This window comes from Phytophthora sojae, assembly GCF_000149755.1.
Source record: "Phytophthora sojae unplaced genomic scaffold PHYSOscaffold_1, whole genome shotgun sequence".
NCBI lineage: Eukaryota > Oomycota > Peronosporomycetes > Peronosporales > Peronosporaceae > Phytophthora > Phytophthora sojae.
In genome coordinates, this window is record NW_009258115.1 from 8,508,963 (window position 1) to 8,528,608 (window position 19,646).

The 19,646-nt window shown below is 50.4% G+C and overlaps 13 protein-coding genes across 13 annotated transcripts; 12 read left to right on the top strand and 1 right to left on the bottom strand.

The window, feature by feature from the left end:
* Positions 1-269: 269 nt before the first annotated feature.
* On the top strand, positions 270-623 carry PHYSODRAFT_413615 (hypothetical protein; the record flags this gene model as incomplete). The annotated part of the gene is made up of 1 exon (XM_009518129.1): positions 270-623. A coding segment is annotated over one exon (354 nt), but the record flags the coding sequence as incomplete, so codon positions are not given.
* A 376-nt stretch (positions 624-999) lies between these two features.
* PHYSODRAFT_473934 (hypothetical protein) lies at positions 1,000-1,644 on the top strand (the record flags this gene model as incomplete). Its single annotated transcript, XM_009518130.1, has 1 exon — positions 1,000-1,644. One exon carries the CDS (start codon positions 1,000-1,002, stop codon positions 1,642-1,644), a length of 645 nt encoding a protein of 214 aa, XP_009516425.1.
* Positions 1,645-1,775: 131 nt separating this feature from the next.
* On the top strand, positions 1,776-2,246 carry PHYSODRAFT_474642 (hypothetical protein; the record flags this gene model as incomplete). The annotated part of the gene is made up of 1 exon (XM_009518131.1): positions 1,776-2,246. A coding segment is annotated over one exon (471 nt), but the record flags the coding sequence as incomplete, so codon positions are not given.
* Positions 2,247-2,332: 86 nt separating this feature from the next.
* On the top strand, positions 2,333-2,845 carry PHYSODRAFT_471963 (hypothetical protein; the record flags this gene model as incomplete). The annotated part of the gene is made up of 1 exon (XM_009518132.1): positions 2,333-2,845. One exon carries the CDS (start codon positions 2,333-2,335, stop codon positions 2,843-2,845), a length of 513 nt encoding a protein of 170 aa, XP_009516427.1.
* Positions 2,846-3,571: 726 nt separating this feature from the next.
* Positions 3,572-4,018, top strand: PHYSODRAFT_246329 (hypothetical protein; the record flags this gene model as incomplete). Its single annotated transcript, XM_009518133.1, has 2 exons — positions 3,572-3,803; positions 3,873-4,018. The coding sequence occupies 2 exons, from the start codon at positions 3,572-3,574 to the stop codon at positions 4,016-4,018; spliced, it is 378 nt and encodes a 125-aa protein (XP_009516428.1).
* Positions 4,019-4,105: 87 nt separating this feature from the next.
* On the top strand, positions 4,106-4,279 carry PHYSODRAFT_475997 (hypothetical protein; the record flags this gene model as incomplete). The annotated part of the gene is made up of 1 exon (XM_009518134.1): positions 4,106-4,279. A coding segment is annotated over one exon (174 nt), but the record flags the coding sequence as incomplete, so codon positions are not given.
* Positions 4,280-4,584: 305 nt separating this feature from the next.
* Positions 4,585-5,070, top strand: PHYSODRAFT_246318 (hypothetical protein; the record flags this gene model as incomplete). Its single annotated transcript, XM_009518135.1, has 1 exon — positions 4,585-5,070. One exon carries the CDS (start codon positions 4,585-4,587, stop codon positions 5,068-5,070), a length of 486 nt encoding a protein of 161 aa, XP_009516430.1.
* Positions 5,071-7,132: 2,062 nt separating this feature from the next.
* Positions 7,133-8,542, top strand: PHYSODRAFT_294437 (hypothetical protein; the record flags this gene model as incomplete). Its single annotated transcript, XM_009518136.1, has 1 exon — positions 7,133-8,542. The coding sequence occupies one exon, from the start codon at positions 7,133-7,135 to the stop codon at positions 8,540-8,542; it is 1,410 nt and encodes a 469-aa protein (XP_009516431.1).
* A 282-nt stretch (positions 8,543-8,824) lies between these two features.
* Positions 8,825-9,373, top strand: PHYSODRAFT_294438 (hypothetical protein; the record flags this gene model as incomplete). Its single annotated transcript, XM_009518137.1, has 1 exon — positions 8,825-9,373. One exon carries the CDS (start codon positions 8,825-8,827, stop codon positions 9,371-9,373), a length of 549 nt encoding a protein of 182 aa, XP_009516432.1.
* An 810-nt stretch (positions 9,374-10,183) lies between these two features.
* PHYSODRAFT_358640 (hypothetical protein) lies at positions 10,184-10,999 on the bottom strand (the record flags this gene model as incomplete). The annotated part of the gene is made up of 1 exon (XM_009518138.1): positions 10,184-10,999. One exon carries the CDS (start codon positions 10,997-10,999, stop codon positions 10,184-10,186), a length of 816 nt encoding a protein of 271 aa, XP_009516433.1.
* A 566-nt stretch (positions 11,000-11,565) lies between these two features.
* Positions 11,566-12,876, top strand: PHYSODRAFT_294440 (hypothetical protein; the record flags this gene model as incomplete). The annotated part of the gene is made up of 1 exon (XM_009518139.1): positions 11,566-12,876. The coding sequence occupies one exon, from the start codon at positions 11,566-11,568 to the stop codon at positions 12,874-12,876; it is 1,311 nt and encodes a 436-aa protein (XP_009516434.1).
* Positions 12,877-13,143: 267 nt separating this feature from the next.
* PHYSODRAFT_475307 (hypothetical protein) lies at positions 13,144-13,683 on the top strand (the record flags this gene model as incomplete). The annotated part of the gene is made up of 2 exons (XM_009518140.1): positions 13,144-13,362; positions 13,414-13,683. Coding segments are annotated over 2 exons (489 nt in total), but the record flags the coding sequence as incomplete, so codon positions are not given.
* A 1,632-nt stretch (positions 13,684-15,315) lies between these two features.
* Positions 15,316-16,782, top strand: PHYSODRAFT_294442 (hypothetical protein; the record flags this gene model as incomplete). The annotated part of the gene is made up of 4 exons (XM_009518141.1): positions 15,316-15,699; positions 15,790-15,956; positions 16,009-16,205; positions 16,391-16,782. 4 exons carry the CDS (start codon positions 15,316-15,318, stop codon positions 16,780-16,782), a joined length of 1,140 nt encoding a protein of 379 aa, XP_009516436.1.
* Positions 16,783-19,646: the final 2,864 nt, after the last annotated feature.

Below are 19,646 nucleotides of genomic sequence, written 5' to 3' on the forward strand. Positions count from 1 at the left end.
TAGGGTATGGTTGGTGCCTTGTTGGTCATGGCTGGTCACGACTGGGTGCTCGTAGCATGTCACACATTTTTCAGTTGGTTGCAGCAACGGGTGCCGGGGATTTTAGGGGACTTTGGGTACGTTTTGGGGATGAAGAAAATTCTCCCGAATAAGCTAAAGAATCCTGAAAGTTTTGTAGGTTTGCGGATCTACAGGTCCGTATGCTCTCCACTTTATCGAGTTTGTAGATTTAATTCTACATATATGTATACTAGCTACCATTCCCCCACGTCTTCGCGTGCTACGAGGTTGATGGGGTTCTGAGGTGCCCCTTGCTCTACATGGCACCACTCGTCAACGATGAGACCGACGACTTCTCCGCGACTAGTCATCAAGCCTTCTTGGCTACGATGCTAGCGCGCGACTATCAGAAGCGCCTGGACCAGATTCTCTTCCTGGTGGGAGATAATTGCGGCGTCAACCGCCGCCTCGGTACGCTGATGGGCGTCCCGCTTGTCGGGTGTGCAAGCCACCGACTCAACCGAGCCGTCGCCGCCCGGCTGAGCGAATGCGCTGAAGATGTCGACATGGTACAGGCGCTGATGGTAAAGCTGGGGACCCTCCACCATTCTGCAAAACTCCGGTTAGTATTTGTACATTTCCTGTTAGTTTTGTTATTTAGTGTGATTTAACTGAAATTGACACTTTGGTGCTTGCAGGTTCAAGACCGACCTTCGACAATTCTCGTATTTACGGAAGTTACATATGGGATTTCCTGTTAAAACGTAGGCGGATTGGCTTATGATTTCCGGAATTGGTGTATTCCCACCCCTTGGAGGACGACACATTGACTGAGGTCCACTATAGGGGCAGTTAGGATCGCATCCTTACGGGAAGGCGTAAGCGGCGGTAGCCAACGATAAGCGCTACGATGATTGGCCAAAATCACTTCAAGAACTAACGCTTCGTGCGAAGATGGCTGATGGAAGCTCGCAGGACGCTGTCGCGGAGGTGAAGGCAATGCGCGACGCATGCATCTCCAAAGAGACGAGAAAGAAGTACACCAGCAATATCAACGGCATCAAGAAGCGGATCAGAGAAGTGTATGCGCTGACGCTGGAGGATCGCAATACAGCTAAATTTTTCGATGCCGATGATGATCTAAACCTCACAGAGTTCACTCCAGCTTGCTTCGAGCAAATTTTGGTGTACAAACGAAGTACAGCCAAATCGGCGACTCTAAGCGGCTACCGCAGCGCGATAAAGGATCTGTATCGATTGAAACGAGTAGCGCTGCCTGTGGAATACGGAGATGACATGAAGCAGTTTTTTTCTAGGTGCAAGCGACTCGAGGCCGAGCAAAACCAGTCTAGCTCTCCTAAACGCTCGGGCAAGCAGCCGCTGACTTTTTCGTTGTACAAGGAGCTGTGTTGGTCTACTCTTGAGCGCAACGATGGGGGGTTCTCGCATCTCTTTTTAACTACTCAGTGGAATCTCATGTGTCGATCGGTATCTGTTCAAACCCTCCAGACGCACCACTTTTGGCCAAAGATGACGCTGGTGGGGCGATATTTTTTAAGACCAAGACCAATCAGGAAGGTGCTGGCCCACGTGACCCCCGTCATCTTTACGCAAACCCGTTTTCGCCATCTACGTGTTGGGTGACAGCGTTGGCGATTTATTGGGCATATAATCCGCGCGCGCAACCAGGGCCACTATTTCCGGGCTCTGACCCAAAGCTTCGCTTCGGCAAGACATTAGGAAATCTCCTGAAAAAAGATGGAGTGGCTAAAACCTACGGCACGCAGTCGGTGAGGAAAGGTGTGGCAACATTTGCCTGCGGAGGAAGTACTGGTGGTCCGTCCATTGTAAGTGTTTGTCTTCGGTGTGGGTGGTCTATGGGTGGAGTGCAAGACAGATACTTTCGATATGAAGCTGCGGGCGATCAATTTTTAGGGCGTGTTGTTGCTGGGCTTCCTGTGAATGACTCCAAGTTCGCCATCCTACCACCGCACTTCCGCAATAACTCGGACGACGAGATAAAGTCGTGTCTTGCAGCGATGTTTCCAGGACTCGTCGACGAATTGAACCTAAGTGATACTTTGAGGCTGTGTCTTGCTTCGCTTGTCCAGCACGCTGATTTTTTAGTGAACCACTTGTCTACCAACCACCCCCTTCTGTCGACGTTTGTGTTCACAAACCCTACCGTTCTCAATAATCTGCGTTCGAAACTGGAGGTCGGAGAGTCAAGATGGATGGAGCCGTAGGGATACCGCCTCATATTGAGCTGTACAAGAAGCTCGACAAACAGCAACAGTCTATAGATGCTCTCCCCGAAATGCTTGAACAGCGAATGGAAAAGGTGCTCGAGGAAAAAGGTGTTGCCGCGGGTAATATTACTCGGGAACTTTTACGCCAAGAAATTAAAGCGCTCTTGCTGGAGGTGGGGCTTCGTCGCACTAGGTCTACAGAACCAACACCAGCCTCTTCTGGTCCAACGCACACCTACTACTCATGGGGTGGTAAGTTTCATAGGCTGCCGAAAGAATTTGAATTTCCCAGTATCGATCCACTTGGCGCGTGGATATTTTGGTGGTTTGGCGATGCGAGACGTGGCTATCCTCCGTACAAAGCTATTTCCTCGGACGATCTCGACACGCCAAAGAAGAAAGCGACTTTGGCGGAGTGGTCTATCATGATGAGGCACATAAGTAACGCAGTTGAAGCACAAACAGGCATGTCACTACCTCCAATTCGCGACGAACCTCACGCCATCGAGCTGTTCAACATTGGCTATCACAAACTTCAATTAAAGCCGAGTAAGCGTAAGCGCAGAACCAATCAGCTCAAGCTTACCCGGTGCTGATATTAATTCGCGAAGCTGAAGGCACAGGCACGCGGTCGCTTCCATTCAAGCGGCGGAAGCGTCAAGTCGCTGTGGAGAATAGCCCAGCTCATGGTCCACTCGAACCTTCAGCAGTCACGCTCCAGTCGGCGACGCCATCAGCAACATCGACGCCGCCCGCGACATCAACGCCGGCAGCAGCAACACCTTCGTCGCCAACACAAGCTTCAGATGTCGCCCCGCCGTCAGCTTTGACACCTGCAGCAACGGCGACTCCAGCGGCATCGACGACTCCAGCGGCAACGGCGACTCCAGCGTCGACATCTTCGCGACGAGGTGCGACGACACCACAAGTGATAGCGACCCCGCCAGCAACAGCGACATCACTTGTGGCAGCGACGCTGTCAGCTTCGCTACCAGCAACAGCGACGTTCACGCGGAGCGCACGCCCTCACGGGCCTTCACGAAGTCGGCAGCACACCAAGCCACGACAAAACACGCGTGAAAGATGAATTAGTACACAATACACAGCGCGCTAATAGCTTACATACGTCCAACACTTACGAGGACACAAAAGCTCTGTTCAGCTTCCCAGCATATTGCTTTGCTTTGTGATCCGTCGATAGCAGACAATTCTCAATTTTAACCAATAAGAGCGAACTCTCTAAGCGTCGGCGTCCAGGACTTACGTTTTCCCAAGTCAATTCAATCATCCGCCAGCAAACCCACTGGAGTTCGACCTTTGCGATGATTAACCGCTGCTTCGAGCTTCTACCATTCATCGACGCGGAGGACGACGAGTTGGCCGAGCTCCTTCCCCCGGCGGCGTCCAAGCGGCGGCTTCGGGACCTGCTCGGCGAGCTGAAGGACGTGGAGTCCGTGTCGAAGGCTCTCCAAGGCGCTGACGCAAACCTCCTCGACGTTCGCGTCTGGTTCGACGGGCTCATTGCCGCGAAGCCCTCGTACGCCCGTTATCTCGGTACGTTTTTTGTCTATTATGCGTTATTGGTACATTTACTAATATTAATTTGTTTGTATTGTATTGTAGCACCGCGAGCTGACATCGTCCACAGCCCCGACTTCGAGGCGGGCTGCGTCAAGGTGCTCAAAGGGCAAGCCAAGCGGCTGACCCGGGTGGAGAAGGCGGCGCTGGAGCGCTTCTTGGCGGCTCCACCAGCGGGCGAGGGCGAATAAGAAGAGACGGATGAGGAGGCCAGCATCTCCTTCGTGGAGCGGCTGCAAAAGCGTCGGCGCCTGGAAGAGCATCAACCATGTTACGAATTGCTGGCGTCCATTCCTCCCACGTCCAACGTGGTCGAGCGATTTTTTAGCATCGCTCGGGCCACGTTTGGGCTGCAGCGCCACGCACTGCAGCCGTACACGCTGGAGATGCTGCTGTTCCTGCGGCAGAATGCCGATTATTGGGACGCGCGCACTGTTGAGAGCGCGGAGTAAATGATAGGTGTGTAACCCATCAATACACTGACATTGCACCAATAATCTATTTTGCTGTGTGAAGTATGTCGATATTCTATTGCGGGTTTGTTTAGTTTGATGTTCAATTATCTATTCTCCCTTCTTGCTTGCAATAGATAACAATGCAATATTCGGCAACCCTGCTCATCGGACTCGGAGCCTCAGACGGATGCTAACATTAGCACCAAATCGTCAGAAGAAATGCTCCCAGCTACCAACGTGCCGCAGCACAGGCCCCTCCCACCAAGATTTTATTCCTCGACGGAATCCGTGGACTCGCAGCCATGCTCGTGGTGGTTCAACACTCAGGCGAGTTCGTGCCGGAGCTTCATCTCGGATCCGTGGCAGTCGACGCGTTCTTCATCTTGTCGTCGTTCCTGCTGACGTGGCTGTTCATGAAGAAGAGCATGAAGCTACTGGCTCAAGGTGCCGGCGTTCGTGCGTGGACCTTTACACTGGCTGACTACTTCCAGAAGCGGTTCTTCCGCGTCTACCCGCTGTTCGCCATCACGGCGTTCGTACTGTGGCGGTTGCCGCCTGAAGACCAGCAACGCTACATTATCGTTGGCAACCCGAGCGAGGTGAGCCTGCTCAAGATGCTCACGTTCGACTTCCCTCAGCGCTACTTCGTGTTCTGGACGGTGTCCATCGCAGCTGGCGGCTCAACGCATCTCTCGATTTCTTGCTGCTCGAGAGAAGAGCGGTTCGGGTGGCCTGGTGAGATTCACGAGGAGAAGATCAGCATGAGAGCTACCGCTGAGATGAAGTAGAAAATATGTGAGCTGGGCATTTCAATATGAATGTGATGTAATGAAGTAAAGCGGCGTATTTTTTACTCCAAAGTGCTGCACAACCAGCAAAAATTCTGGTTCGCAGAACTATTTGATACTTAGAGATCATCTCGAATCTAGCCTCAGCTTTTTAACGTATACTACGAGACAAGCTACTACCAGTAGTATTAACTTGCTCTGCTTTGCTACCATCGCTCGGAATTAAGCATCCCCTTCGCTTTCATCACTCTGCTCATCTTCACTACTGGACATCTCCTCTTGGATATTCCACAGGTCTTCCGATTCAAGGGCGCCACATACCGAGTGACATACAACTTGTCTAAGAACTGAAGGGCAGTAAATGCGAATATCTTGGATAAAGCGAAGTGATCCAGCTTGCACAGCGCGGAGTTTGAAGTCGGTACATCGCATTTCCTTTCCTTGACGGGTCGCAAGGACTGGCGACGTTCCACCACGCTAAGAGACTTTGTCTCCATGAGAAGTGTTAGGGGCCCTATCGATCGGATTCTTGCCGTACGGAGTAAACTTGCTAGTAGTAAGTGACATTATTTGGCCTCGGCCGTTAAAATCCTGGTGGTGGTCTTACTGTTTTTTTCTTCCTTCTACAGCTTCCTCTTTCTTGTTCTTGACGGTGTCTCGTTCTGCTGGCGAACCCTGATCTTCACGCGAGGGCTCTTCTCGATACTCACAAAGGTTCCATCTGAGCCATTTCAGACGCATCGGGGGATCGATCATTTCAACATTTTTTGTGAGCGCACTTGCTTCAATCCTTTTCATTTTGATTGGGCAAAACGGCACCCAGTTTTGTCCCAATCATCGTACTTATATCTCAAGTACGATTTGAGGAAAAAGAAAAATCCGGCACTTCATTCACTTGTGTCGAGCATTCGTAAGACAGTTAGACGACAAATCAAATTTAGCCATGTGATTGGTTAATATTATGCGTGGTGTTGTCCGTGTATGCCCTTGGCCGGGCCGTCTGCGCCGCCGTCGTGGCATGCACCAGCAACGGATAGCCGTGCTGACGAGCAGAATCGGCAGCATGAACGTGTATTTGTTTCGTTTTCGATTTCGTAGTAATGTGAAGTGCATCACAGTTATTTGGCCTAACTAGCGACCTACTAAATGCCAGGTCCATCAAATGAAAGTGCGTATTATACATATTTTATGAGGTCCGAGGAGCTCTTCCATGAAGCCGCGTAGTCGGCGTAAGTAGGGAGATGCCCTTCGGAGGACACGACGCGGTTGGTACACGGAGAACTGAATTGTGCTTGAGCGTGCATTGAATAGCAAACGACTAGAATGTACACTCGAGCACTCTCTAGAAACTTGTCAACAAAGCCGAAATGGAAACACTACGTAGATTCAAGCTTAACAGACAGCAATAGACTGGCGCGGTTATAAGCGCTCTAGAATCGCTGCCTCTTATGCTACGTAATTAACCACGTTATTGAAGGAAGGCTTGCTCGCATCATGATACGTACATTGCAACCTGACAGTACGAAAACTCCTACAATATTTCCCTCGTGGCACTATTCGTTACCATCCAGGCACTGAAAAGCTCTGGACGTGGCATTTTAAGAGCAACAGATCAGAACAGCCTTAGCGCTAAGGCTTCACGCAAGGCCTGGCGCGGCCGCCGTGGCTGCAGCCAGAATATCATCCTGTTGTCGACGGACCTACGCGCCATGCAACTGCGTCGTCTTGGCGAACAAAGGTGCCACCAGCACAGCCTGCATCCGCACCGCTGCCGTGGTTGAGTTGGCCCGAGCATGCACATGTAGCTCTGCACGTCAAGTAGAGCTTTTGACCAATAATATGGCGCAAACTGGTGTCCGACAAACTGTCTTACGTTTTGAGTGACAAAATACAATGTAGCCACTGGTATACTAAAATCAAGATGTAATCAAAATGCGTTGATTGCAAAACGTAAGACGCTGTCTTACGGTATGCTCTCTAGGGACCAGTATCGTCTTACGAAAGAGCATGAATCGGCGTTGTCGAGAAAGAACTGCAGCAACACCAGGAGCCACCCGCGACGATGGAGCAGAGGAAATACTTCCGGTTCACCGAGGGAGCGGAGCGCCCGGATCCCCCGGGCACTACAGACACAGTGAAGCATCCTGACGGCGCCGATGTTGTGGATTTCCTGGACGCGGTGTTCGCTACTAAAAACCTCAGTGATTCGATTCTTCGGGGGCTGCGCCCGTCCACCCTCAAAGTTTATGCGAACGAGAAGGCGGAGGTGCCTTTGCGCCGCAGCGACAAGCTGGCTGCTTCTGGAAAGAGCGAGGACGACCCGATCATTGTGCAACTTCCTCGGGTTTGGTACGAGTTGAGGGATGCAGACGCTGGCGCTTCGTTTGCGAATACCGTCGCCTCTTCGGTCCGTCTTACGGAGAACGACAGTGTTGAAACTCTGCTGAAGGCGGTCTACGGCGCGAATGGAGGAACTCTCGCCCATACTGCTCCAAATCAGCTCGTGGCTTACGAGAGCCTAACATGTTTCGCCAAGAATCAACCTTTGGATATGGCATCGGCGATTGGCTCGTGTGGCAGGCTTGAGAACGCTCCTGTCGTCGTGATAGTACCGAAGCGCGGAAAGCGGCAATCCGAAGGTGGGAATATCGAAGAGGCCGCCAAGAGACAGAAAATGGGTGTGAACAAGAAAAACCTGGCTTTCGTCAAACCTTACCAGTCAACTGCGGCTCGATTGAAAGATACTGACGAGGTGACTCAAGTGGTGGAAGCGGTTGCCACTGTTCAGCAAAGCCCTGAGGAGCAGATCCCGTTTATTGTTTTGGAATCATCGTCTGGAATGGGTAAAACGCAAATGGCGTTCAATCTGATGGCTCGTGATGACATCGACGTTTTTTATATCGTCTGTGATGTTGTTGATGTGAATGTGCAGTATGTGTACACTGCATTTCGAACCCGATCAATCGTTTTCGGTCAATGTGTGTCAAAGGACACGGAAGACAAAAAAAAGATGAAGTCTGGAGACGTATCCGAGATCGAAGCGACAGGTGAGTTGCAGACGTACGCATTGATTTGCGCGTTACTTACTGGATCGGAAACAATGGCTGAGACGGCGACACGTGGGGAGGTGGAAGAGACGCTGATTGCCTGGAAGAAGCGAGCGCCCGGTAAGCAGTGCGCGATTTTCCTGGACGAGTTTCCTAGAGAAGAGCCGAGTCGAATCATCCAGTTTCGGTTTATGCGGAATGTCTTCCGCTCATTTCGACTTCCAGTCATTTTGAGCTCAACGAATGGGACCGCACGAAACCTGATCAACTATGGACAGCAGTCGAGAGGTAGAGATGACAAGACCTTGTGGTGTGTCGTGCTGACCAAGTTTCCACGGTTTCAAGATCCGTTTCTTGATCTACTGCGGCCTGATTTGCGATTGATTATCGAACACAGCCGACCTCTTTTTGCGAGAAAGGCATGAAGCCCAATGACTCTGCGGCGTTCGATGAAACCGCTGATTTGGTCGGATTGATGGACAGAATGGCTGCAGTGTTGGGCAATGAGATCGCAAGGGTCAAATTGCACACGCTTGAATTTCGCTGTGGCCAACTTCGGCTATTTCTTGCGAAGAACTACGTCTACGAAGACTGCAACGAACTAATCGACAAACTACGCTCGACTAAAAGAGGACGATCAGTTCCAGCTAAGTATTCCGCCGGGTGGAAAAGCTACCCTTCGTAGACGGCCTAAAGCAAGCTACGATATGCCGAGTACGAGACGAGATGACTCCAGTCGCGGTGATCTCGTAAAAAACGACGAAGACTATCCGTGGATATGCCAGACCAAACTTCCTGACTTGAACGACGACCCACTGCTATACTTTTGGCTGATGGGCGGCAAAGATGTGGGTGAACATCAGGCACTACGCGCGCTACAAGACGAAGAAGGTTATCCCATTTCGTTCAACTGCGCACTCAATCTATTGGAGCAAGGACACGTGAAACTCAATTTCGGCAACACTTTCCAAACTGGAAACAGCGGAATGCGGTTGGAAGCTTTGACGGCTGGTGCAATCGTGTCGGCCAGCCATCGAAATGGCTTTGCCGGTATCGGCTTCATGGACTTCTTTCGTTCATTGCTGTACGAGTTTGATATGCAGCAGGATATCGATCTTCCCGTAAAGTTCAGCGATGAAGTGGCGACTCTACTCTCGACGCTTACGGTACCATATCTCGCGCCCCCTAACCAGACACTCCCCGACTTCCTGAGAGGCGAAGCTGAATGTGGGAGATATATATCGAACTGTAAATAAGGACATGTACGATGCCAGTTTGTTAGACGGGAGAGTTTCGGTGGAGTGCAAGGACTACCGAAGCCGACCAATTTCAAGCGATGACATGAAAGGCATCCTAATCCGAGTTCGGGACTTAGCGCAACGTGAGCCAACCATCGTTCGCCTGGTTGTTACGACTAAGCTCCAGGGATCATACTTCACGACGAAGAAAAACACGTTCATGAAGGCTTTGGCGAGTGGAGTGAACGGGATACCGGAGGAGCTGCACCATGCGCACTTCTATCGCATTGGAATACACGATGGCGAAACGATGATCGATGATGAGGGGAACGTGCGGCGGAACGATTTAGAATCGATCAGTGGCATGGAAAATAAATGCCGCAGCAAGGATTGCCCATAATCGTGCACGCGCGTGGAAAAGGTGATTATCTTCGTGGAGCGTTGGAAGACGGACGACGAACTACCTCCTGAACTACAGTCGTGAGCGCACGCTCACCACCTCAGTGTCGCGTCGAAGGAGCTACCCAGCTTGGCGAAGCGGAATAAGGCTGTGTCAGAAGCTTTGCCACCTGGTGCGACCTCAGTAAGGTTTCGTTCTAACTTGCTCAATACACAATAAGCGTTGGATACCAAGACAAGGGTTAGTGGTGAGCTTTGCGGACAATCAGCAACTCATTCTATAGTAATAGTGCCCAATTCTATTGGTAGTGGCACGTGCTGCGCCGTTTGATTCTGCAGGTCAATCCTTGCAATGATCAAGGAGACAAGAACTTTGGGTAACTTTTTATTGTCCATACGTAAGTTTCCCTCCGTCATCGCACGTGCAGCTTACTTGGACTTCTTGTCGCCGAGACGCTCGACGCAGAGCAGCACGTGCCAGCCGAACTGGGTCTGCACCTTGGTGAGCTTGCCCACCTCCTCCTCGAACACGACCTTGTCGAACTGGGGCACCATCTCGCCGCGGCCGAACATGCCGAGGTCTCCGCCCTTCTTGCCCGACGGACACGTGCTGTGCTTGGCCGCCAGCTCCGAGAGCTTGGCCTTCTTGTCCTCGGCGGCGTCGATCTCCTTGAACAGCTGGTCGGCCTCAGCCTCCGACTTGACGAGGATGTGGAACGCGTGCGCGCGCGGGCCGCCCTTGCTGCCCCTGGCGCCCAGAGCCATGATGCCGATGAGGATGATGGGCCCCAGGAAGGGCATGACCTTCATGAGCGTCTCCTTGAGGCCGCGGAACTGGTCCGGCTCCTCGGTGCCGTCCAGGCGGCGCGAGATGAGCACGAGGTGCCAGCCGAACTGGGTCTGCACCTTGTGCACGACGCCGATCTCGCCCTCGAACGCCACCTTGTCGAAGGCCGGCACCATCTGGCCGCGGCCGAAGGTGCCGAGGTCGCCGCCCTTGCGGCTGGACGGACACTTGCTGTGCTCCTTGGCGAGCTGCGCGAACTTGAGGAAGAGGTTGGAGGCCTCGCCCAGCTGCGCGTTCAGGGCGTCGGCCTCGGCCTCCGTGTCCACGAGGATGTGGCTGGCGTGCGCCTTGATGGGCACGGGGGCGGCGGCGGGGGCATCCTGCGCGAAGGTGAAGGTGGTGGAGGCCACGACGCACAGCAGCAGCGTCGTCAGGAACGCCAGCAGCTTGGGCGCCATGGTGGAAACTAAGGGATCGCTTGGGGGCTTGAGGCTTGAGGGGGGAGTGACTGACGTGTTGACTTGAACTATCGGATTTCCTTATAAAAACTTCTCCATCAAGGTTTATGATTGGTCAGATTTGGGTGTATGTCATATAAACGGGGTATTAATTACTGAAGTTATTCGGTATGAGCGGGATGTTGCAAGAATGTGTCATGCGTTGGTGATTGAGAACACATCCAAATATTGTAAGAAGGTGACAGTAGTTGGTGCAACCTTGAGAAGTCATATGTGATGTTGCAGGAAGGTTGGATGCGTTGGCGCAACATTGAGAACACACGGCGATGTTGCAGGAAGGTTGGGTTACGCGGAGGTTACGCGGTACTTAAGGTGGTTGGAAGCGATTTCTAAATCAAATTTAGAAACGTACCCATCTGGTACGACTTTCGGTGATCGATTCCGAAAATCCGCGATCTTCGGCATCTGTCGTACCAGATGGGTACATACTAACATAAAGTACATAAATTACTGTCCAAGATATATTCCAATAAAAACTGACTCAAATAAAAACTCTTCACTTCGAGATGCGCTACCCACACTACATGGACGTTCGATGGGGTTTCCTCGCGCTTTGGCGCGCCCACCTCAAGGGCCGGCTCCGGTACCAAGACGTGCGGAACAAACAGCGTGCATGGACTGTCACCAACCGCCGCCTCTGCGTGACGCTACCGTCGGAAGATGAGTCGGATATCGACGCGCATGAGGCCATAATCACGAAAGTGCGGGAAGCTCTCGCGTTGCTGGCGGTGGTGGCGCAGGTTGACACCACCGCTCTGGGTTTCGTACTCAGCAACTACTGTGAAGTAGTTGACGACAGCTCAGAGACTTCTTTCCAGTTCGAAAGCGACAGCCCAGAGACTGCTTTCCAGTTAGAAACCCCCTTTCGACTCGAGATCGGGACGAATCCTATCAGCAACGGGAACGTTCCTCGGGACGACCTCATTCTGCTTTGTGGACCGGGTCAACATGAAAATGCAAGCCACGAGTATAGCGCGGCACTGCAGCAGATTGCAGAGCTGGGCAAAAGCCTGAAGCTGGGGGAACCAGGGGTCGAAGTAGAAATTCCCGTCCGAGTCGACTTTTCTTCCGGAGGCGGGGGTGCTCAGTTGAATGAGCTTCTAGAGGTCGTGGCTGCAGAAAAGATGATCAAGGAGATGTGGAGGGATTTCTACAGTAATACCCCCGGAGAGCTGACTGTTGAGCCAGGAAAGCTTCGCTGTAAATTCGTGCTGGAGCCGATGCTTGCGGATATCGTCGATGCACCAATTGAGCCTGAGCTGGTAAAAATCGTGGAACAGTTTGTGGAGGGAAACGTGTGGTTTTCTCGGCTCGAGCTGTTCTTACAATTCGATCCGGAAATTAAGGCAGGTCGGTGGATTGCGAGGACTCTGTTGGGAAAGCTACTGAGATCTGTGTTTGACTCGACACGTCGATCATTCGATGTCGCAAATGGCCACTACCACTTCAGATTAGATGATGGAAACTTTCACCAGTTCCGGGAACCTGAAGTGGCGTATGATTCTGGCAATCCGGAACCTTCAACAGTTGAAGCGTTGTGTGCTGCGATGGTGCTGACACAAACAACGCATGCTTTAGCTCTGGAGCTAGACTTTCAGCCGGATGATGAAGCTGGAAGTCGTTTTTGGTGGCGGTGGTTGGCCTACGCACTTTTTTCACGTCGAGCTCGCTCGTTTTCATCGATTAAGCATCTCAAATTGGATTTTGTCGGTCGCTTGAGCGTGGAGGATGCGGAGCTATTTACTGCGATAGTATTGTCGGACCACCCCGAAGAAGAGCTCTTTGGTAGTCGTCGTGGTCGTGTCGAGGAGTACTAAGAGCAAGGGCGCCAATTCAGTGGAAATTTAACGAAGCAGGACAACCACTTCGGAACTATCGGCCTCTCACATCTGTGTCTCCGATCAAATATGTACGAACGTTCAGCGACGACGGAGTGAGCAAGTGGGTTGACGTACTAGTTCCCGGCTATGGTCGCTGCCAAGTCAAGCGAAGCGACTTGACTTTTGATTGTGATAGTTCTGTTTTGAGTACTGCTGCTTCGGGAGCTGGAATTACGTCACTTTCGATTGGATTCAGGGCTAGCAGACGGTCTACCCCAGTTTATGGCTGTCATAGGTAGCTCATTGACATCTTTGTCGCTCCATGGACACAGGGATCCGCTTGGAGACGATTTGTGGCTTGGATACTGTCCAAATCTGCTCGATTTATCCATCCGTGGATATGTGTTGGAGGCCCAGTTTGATTTTCGCGAGTATCGGAAGACTCACAGTGAACTTCCCTCGGTCATCTGCAACTGGCATGATGTTACGCCGCTGTCCAGAGCCCTGATGGATGCAGCTACTCCATTGACGAAGTGTCTGCATCGATTGCGTGCCCGTTTGACATACTCTAGAGCTATCCCTCATGGCTACGATCCTGCGAATTATGAATCGGACCTTGATACTCTTTTGGAAATGCTAAAGGTGAACAAATCTCTGGAGTATTTGGAGGTGATCGTCCCAGCTGAATATCGGGCTTACACCAGTAAGTTTGCGCAGTACGACAAGAAACCGATCGATAGGGCGCTGGAACTCCCATTGGAGACGAAGTTGGCCTTTCAAAAAATCGAACGACTTCTCCGATGAATGAGCTTGTAGAGTGGTAGCGGGGATGGGAACGATAGACACTCTGGATCGGGCAAACTGCAATCTAAACTAGTGTTGAAGTTGGTGATCAGCGAAGAATGCCACAGAGCGTGCTGTACAGGGCAACATAAGTTTTGCTTGGCTTGTGCTGTAGTTGCAGATACCGTTCAGCTCGCGGGTGCTAGGAGCCTGCTTCTGCAGCAACAACCGCAAAGAAAATAGCAATGCGTGAAGAGAACATTATAGTTCGGTGTTTCCTATTTAGGCTCTTCACTAGACCCGTCACGTCGGTACATGTGTACATCATCTACATGGACAAAGGATGCAAGATAGCAAAAGCTACTATGAGATTTATTGCTGTGGGACCTACGTGTATCAAACTGAGTTCGTTGTGTTGCTGCGACGCATCATTAATACTTTTAATGAAATGTTGCGTTGACGGATGATCCACTGAAGGGAACACTTTCGCCACTAATGCCATGTCCGTGGGTCATTTATACTTTAGTAGATTCGAGTCGAATCATTCGACAAAGCACTATCCGAGAAGCTCAAATACTGAACTACTGTCACTACTACTTTATCAAATCGTCATCCGCCTGGCAAACCAGCCTAGCACATCCGAAGAGACGAGCCAATGCGAGCAATGTTCATTATTCAACGATGGGAGCGTTATCTGCAATCTGTGAGAGCTCCATTCGGATCGTCTACATCTCTCGGATTTCCGCCTGAAATCGCCAAACTGCCCACATCTCGTCAAAGTTTTCCAGAAAAGCCATACGCGCATACGGAACGACAGACCTCTTCCCGGAGAACTGGAGGGACCGTAAATGCGAAGATGTTCGACAGAGTGGGGCGATCCAGTTTGAACACTGCGGAAGTAGCAGTCGGCGCATCATATTTCATCACCTTGGTCGGGCGCAGAGGCTTCTCGGTTCCACCACGCTTAGGAATGTCAACTTCGTCTCCAGTGGAAGTTCCAGCGCCCTATCGATCGGTTTCTTGCCGAACTGAGCAAACTTGTTGATGCACTCCCGATGTGTTGTTGGGACGATCACCTCCAGATACGCCAGAGAACAGTTAACCTCCAGCATCTCCAATAGCGCATCCAGGTCCGATTCATAGCTCGCAGGATCATACCCACGAGGAATAGCACCATCCTGATAGCTGTTCGCCAAACGGAGACGCAGTCGGTGCAGACACTTCGTAAATGGACTGGGCATCCATCAAAGCTACTGAAAGCGGCACAATATCCTGCCAATTGCAGATGATCGAGGGAAGTTCACTGTGAATCTTACGATACTTACGGAAATCAAGCTGACCTTCCACTAAAGTTCCGAGGATGGACAACTCGAGCAGGTTGGGACAGCTCTCGAGAAACATATCATCACCAAGCCGCCTCCTCGTTCCATGGAGCGTCAAAACACCAACGAACTACCGATGGCTGTCATAAATCGCGGCAGACCATCTGTAACTTCAACGTCGGACGTGAATCGAATCGAAAGTGCCGTAATTTTTGCTGGTAACGTATCCATAGAGCTGGCGCTACCAAATATCAGATCACTTCGCTTGACTTGACAACGGCCACAGCCTGGAACCAGTACTCGCTATGTCCGTTGTTGTTGGGAGCCGATGATGGCACATGTCAGCGATCCCGTTGAGTCTGAGATGGCCGAGGTCGCGCAGCACGCAGTGGAAAACAACGTGTGGTTTTCGCGGATTAGTCTTGCTTTACGGTTTGACTCGCAGGATATTCGGAGTGGGTGGGGTGCGAGGTCCTCGTTTGGGAAACTAATGAGAAGTCTGTTTGACTCGACCCGTCGAACACTTGACGACGCGAACACTTTCTACCGCTTGCAAACAGGCAGTGAAAGCCTCTATCAGCTTGGAAAGATTTATGTGGAGTCTGATGACGAGGAGCTGGAACGATGGGGAGTCAAGGCAATGCTCTCGTCGCTCGTGCGGACACAAACAAGAGAATTAAAGCTGATGTTGGAGCAGGACCCGATCGACCAAAACGTGAGCGGGCATTGGTGAAAGTGGCTGGCCTATGCGCTGTTTTCACGTAGAGCCCATTCTTCTTCGGCAATTACCCACGTTACGCTGGAGGCGGTCGGTCGCTTGAGTGTGGAGGATATCCAGGGTTTTATTGCAGTAATCGCATCCGATCACCCCGAGGAAGAATTATTCAGCAGCCATCGTGGGGTTGTCGATGATCGCAATGCGACCTTGGAAGAAGGAGCTCCAATGCATTGGGAATTTGGTGAAGCACAACGGTCTGTTCGTACATACCGACCTCTCATATCTGGTTCAGATACGAACGTTCAGTGATGATGGAGTGAGCGAGTGGGTAAACGTACTGGTCCCTGGCTACGGTCGCTGCCAGGTCAAGCGCAGCGACTTGAACTTCGATGGCGATGGTTCTACAGACACCATGGGAGTAGGAATTACGTCACTTTCGATTCGATTAAACCCCAATTGCGAGATAGCAGGGGATTTATCCCAATTTATGGCAGCTGTCGGTGGTTCGCTGACGTCCTTGTCGCTGCATGGATCACAGGAAATTCTTGGCGATAATCTGTAAATTAGCTCCTGTCGAAACCTTCTTGAGTTGTTCGTACACGGAAACGTGCTGGGAGCTCAGTTTGATTTCCGTGAATATCGCAAGTGTAACAGCGCAACTGGTACGATGTTGTGCCACTTTCAGCAGCGCTGAAGGATGTAGGTAGCCAGTTAGAAAAGTGTCTACACCGACTGCGTATCTGTTTGGCAAACCCCTTTGTGTGCATTCCGCATGGATATGATCCTGGTAATTATGAGGCCGACCTGATTGCACTTTTGGATATGCTTGAGGTCAACCGCTCTCTTGAGTATTTAGGTGATCACCGAAGAACACATCGAACATTCATAGACAGGTTCGCTCAGTACGACAAGGAGCCGATCAGTAAGGCGCTAAAGCTCCCGCTCGAGGCGAAGATAGCGTTCCTAAGTGTTGTGGGACCCTGCGGGACTTTGAGGCCTACAAAAAAGAGGAAGAGTTCCGCACCAACTTTAAGTGCCGCGCTATGCAAGTTGGACCGCTCGCTTCATCGGACATATTAGAAGTCACCGCTCCCCCAGTTCTCAGACGCGTTGTGTGTCGTCCGCTACGCGAGTTCGAAGACGCTCGGGAAATAGCTGGGGATTTTCAGACGAAAGTTCCAATGAATAATGTAGCTGAGTAAACTGGGCGGCACCACGCAGAGACCGCACAAGCATATTAAATACGACGAAGGTGATTAATACAGTGAATTGGTGGAAACCAAGAGGGCAATGCAGCCCTGATGGGCTCCAGTCGGCACAACCTGGTCTTAATAGTACAATTTCTCAAGGGTATGGTCCTGCGAATTATAAATCAGACCTAGATGCACTCGAGGCAATGCTAGAAGTCAACCGCTCTTTGGGGTATCTGGAGATAGTTGCTCCCGATACAACTTACATCGGTAAGTTTGCCCGGCACGACAAGAAACCACAGAATCGAGCGCTGGATCCCCAGCTGGAGACGAAGTTGACGTTTCTAAGCGTGATGAGACGCTGCTAGTCGATGAGACCAACAAGCAGAGGTCCGAAAATACAGTACTATATTGAATTGAGTACGAGATCAGCAAGGAGAAATAATAAAAATTGCCGCAATATAAATATACTGCTCTTCAATTTGAGGCATTTCTACAGAAGAAATAAACCACTTTCTGTGCGTCATATGATTACAGAGTCGTTTAGAAACACTTTTTGGGGTGTTGCTTTAGAAAACTTTGCATGGTGGATGCTTAAACAACCTACCGGTAGTAATACGTGAGGGAGATATATCTGGATCTTGCTATATATCGTAAATCTGGTGTAGTGGATTCCAGGGTTTCACCTTGGTATCACCGCAGTTAAGGGCTCGATAGCATGTCGCGGCGGTGACCCACGCGAGCCACAGGTAATGGGTTCACCGCATCATGACCAGTCAAGCTTCACACAGACACACTTCATAGTGTGTGCACCTGATTTGAGGTTACAGACTAAGCATTTTGTATGATCAACTGCTTCGCGGACCCACTTCGCTTTTTCTCCTACAATTGCCTCAAAGGCGTAATCACTATATCAAAACATTGAGCTCAAGTCCCTAGTGGATTGCCATCCGCTGCCGTTCCCTGATGTGATGTGTTCGGCGGGATTCACTATATCTGGACGTCATTGATGCTCTGACTTGCGTACATATTGGTTTCTAAAGATGTTGATTGCCCATTATGGCTTTTACTACACCTTTTCATATTAATTGTCAATAATGGGTACAATACTGTATTGTATTGGAATCGTTGATCTCCAATAATACAAATTAGTATGGCAAAATGCAATTATTTATTGGATCGCAATTATTAAAGTCACACCTCTATAAATGACACCCAGTTCGCTCGGTCTAATACGCTGTTTCAGTTAAAGAATTGATCAGATAACGAAATGGCTACACTTCTAATGGCTACATTTTCATTTGTTAGGTGCACAGTACAAGGGCTTTCTTTACCTGGTACCCCTCCAGCATTTTCGTACTCTTGTTTTGTTTCGTCTTCACACAGACAGAACTTAACCAATAACGGTAGGCGCGGTATTGTATGTTCCTACTCCTTCTTCTCATTGGTATTAGCATAATCGCATCCCCACAGGTTGTACGTGAGTTTCAATACAGTTAGGTTATGGGAATATTTGTTGTCCTGATATCCTGCCACCATGCCTGCAGTTTTATCTATCTACTGCATAGCCCCTAGTTGTCTCGACATTATAATATTTTAGTTTTTCGTAAAATATATATGTACGCTGCGCCGATTGTAAAAAACTGTGGCTAGCTGACTTATCAGTATTTACAAGCTTGCAGTTACTGCAAACTCTTTGTTCCAACTTAGCACCCCAAATACAATTTCTCTCTTTGCTCGATTTGTTGTGGCGGGAGTAGTGGTAGCAATGGCATACGTGGGAGGAGGCAGGCAAGTGATTGAGAAAAATATATGAGTTTGGATCTATTACTACGGCGTCCATTTAGACGGTTGAGGCGCCAACAATGGCGACCATTTAGAGAATAAAGAGGTTTTTGATCAGTTATAGAACACCTATAGTGAAATCCATATAATCCCGTTTGCAGTCGAGGAATCCTAACCAGATAGGGAACACATAGTCAGTTAGAGGGGTTCATTTAGGGAGGTGTCACTGTATTTCGGACCTCTGCCAACAAGTAGAGCGAAAGGTGGTGGTACAAGGACTTCTACCTCCGAACTGTGATCGCCTCGCTATCAAAATCGTTTTTGATGCGCCAGCTAAATTTCTCGCTAAAGTGAAACGAGATGTAGCAGGGATTTTGGAAAGCTCTAAACGACAGCGCTGGTAACGAGTTAAGCATGTATGAAGGCAATCTAATGCAAATACGATGCATCATGTTTGCATTACACTACCCTGAAATGCTCAGTTCCGAATTAAATGTTTCTCTTCCTCTCTTTTTTAGTGAGTGCTATTATTCTTATTATTATTATTTGGGGGGGGGGCTCACTTTGACAGGTTTCTAACATGTAAAAGGTTCATCAATTTAGAAACGCCAAAATCGAAGTTCTCCCTGAAAGGTACCATGGTGGAGAAACTCTGAGCCTGTGGGGCTTCCTCGCGCCTTGGTGCGCCCTCCTGAAGGGCCGCCTCCGATACCAAGACATGTGGTACGAGGAACACGGATGGGTCATCTCCAAGCACCGCCTGTACGTGGCGTTACCGGCGGAATACGACCCCGTTCTATTCACCAAAGTGCGGGAAGCTCTCGCGTTGTTGGCGGCAGTGGCTCGCGACGACTCGAGCGCCCTGGAGTTTGTACTGGAAAACTATTGCCAAGTTTTCAAGGAGAACTGAGAGACGTTCGAGTTGATCACTCGGAACTTTAGGGAGCTCGGCAATATCCCGGGGCACGA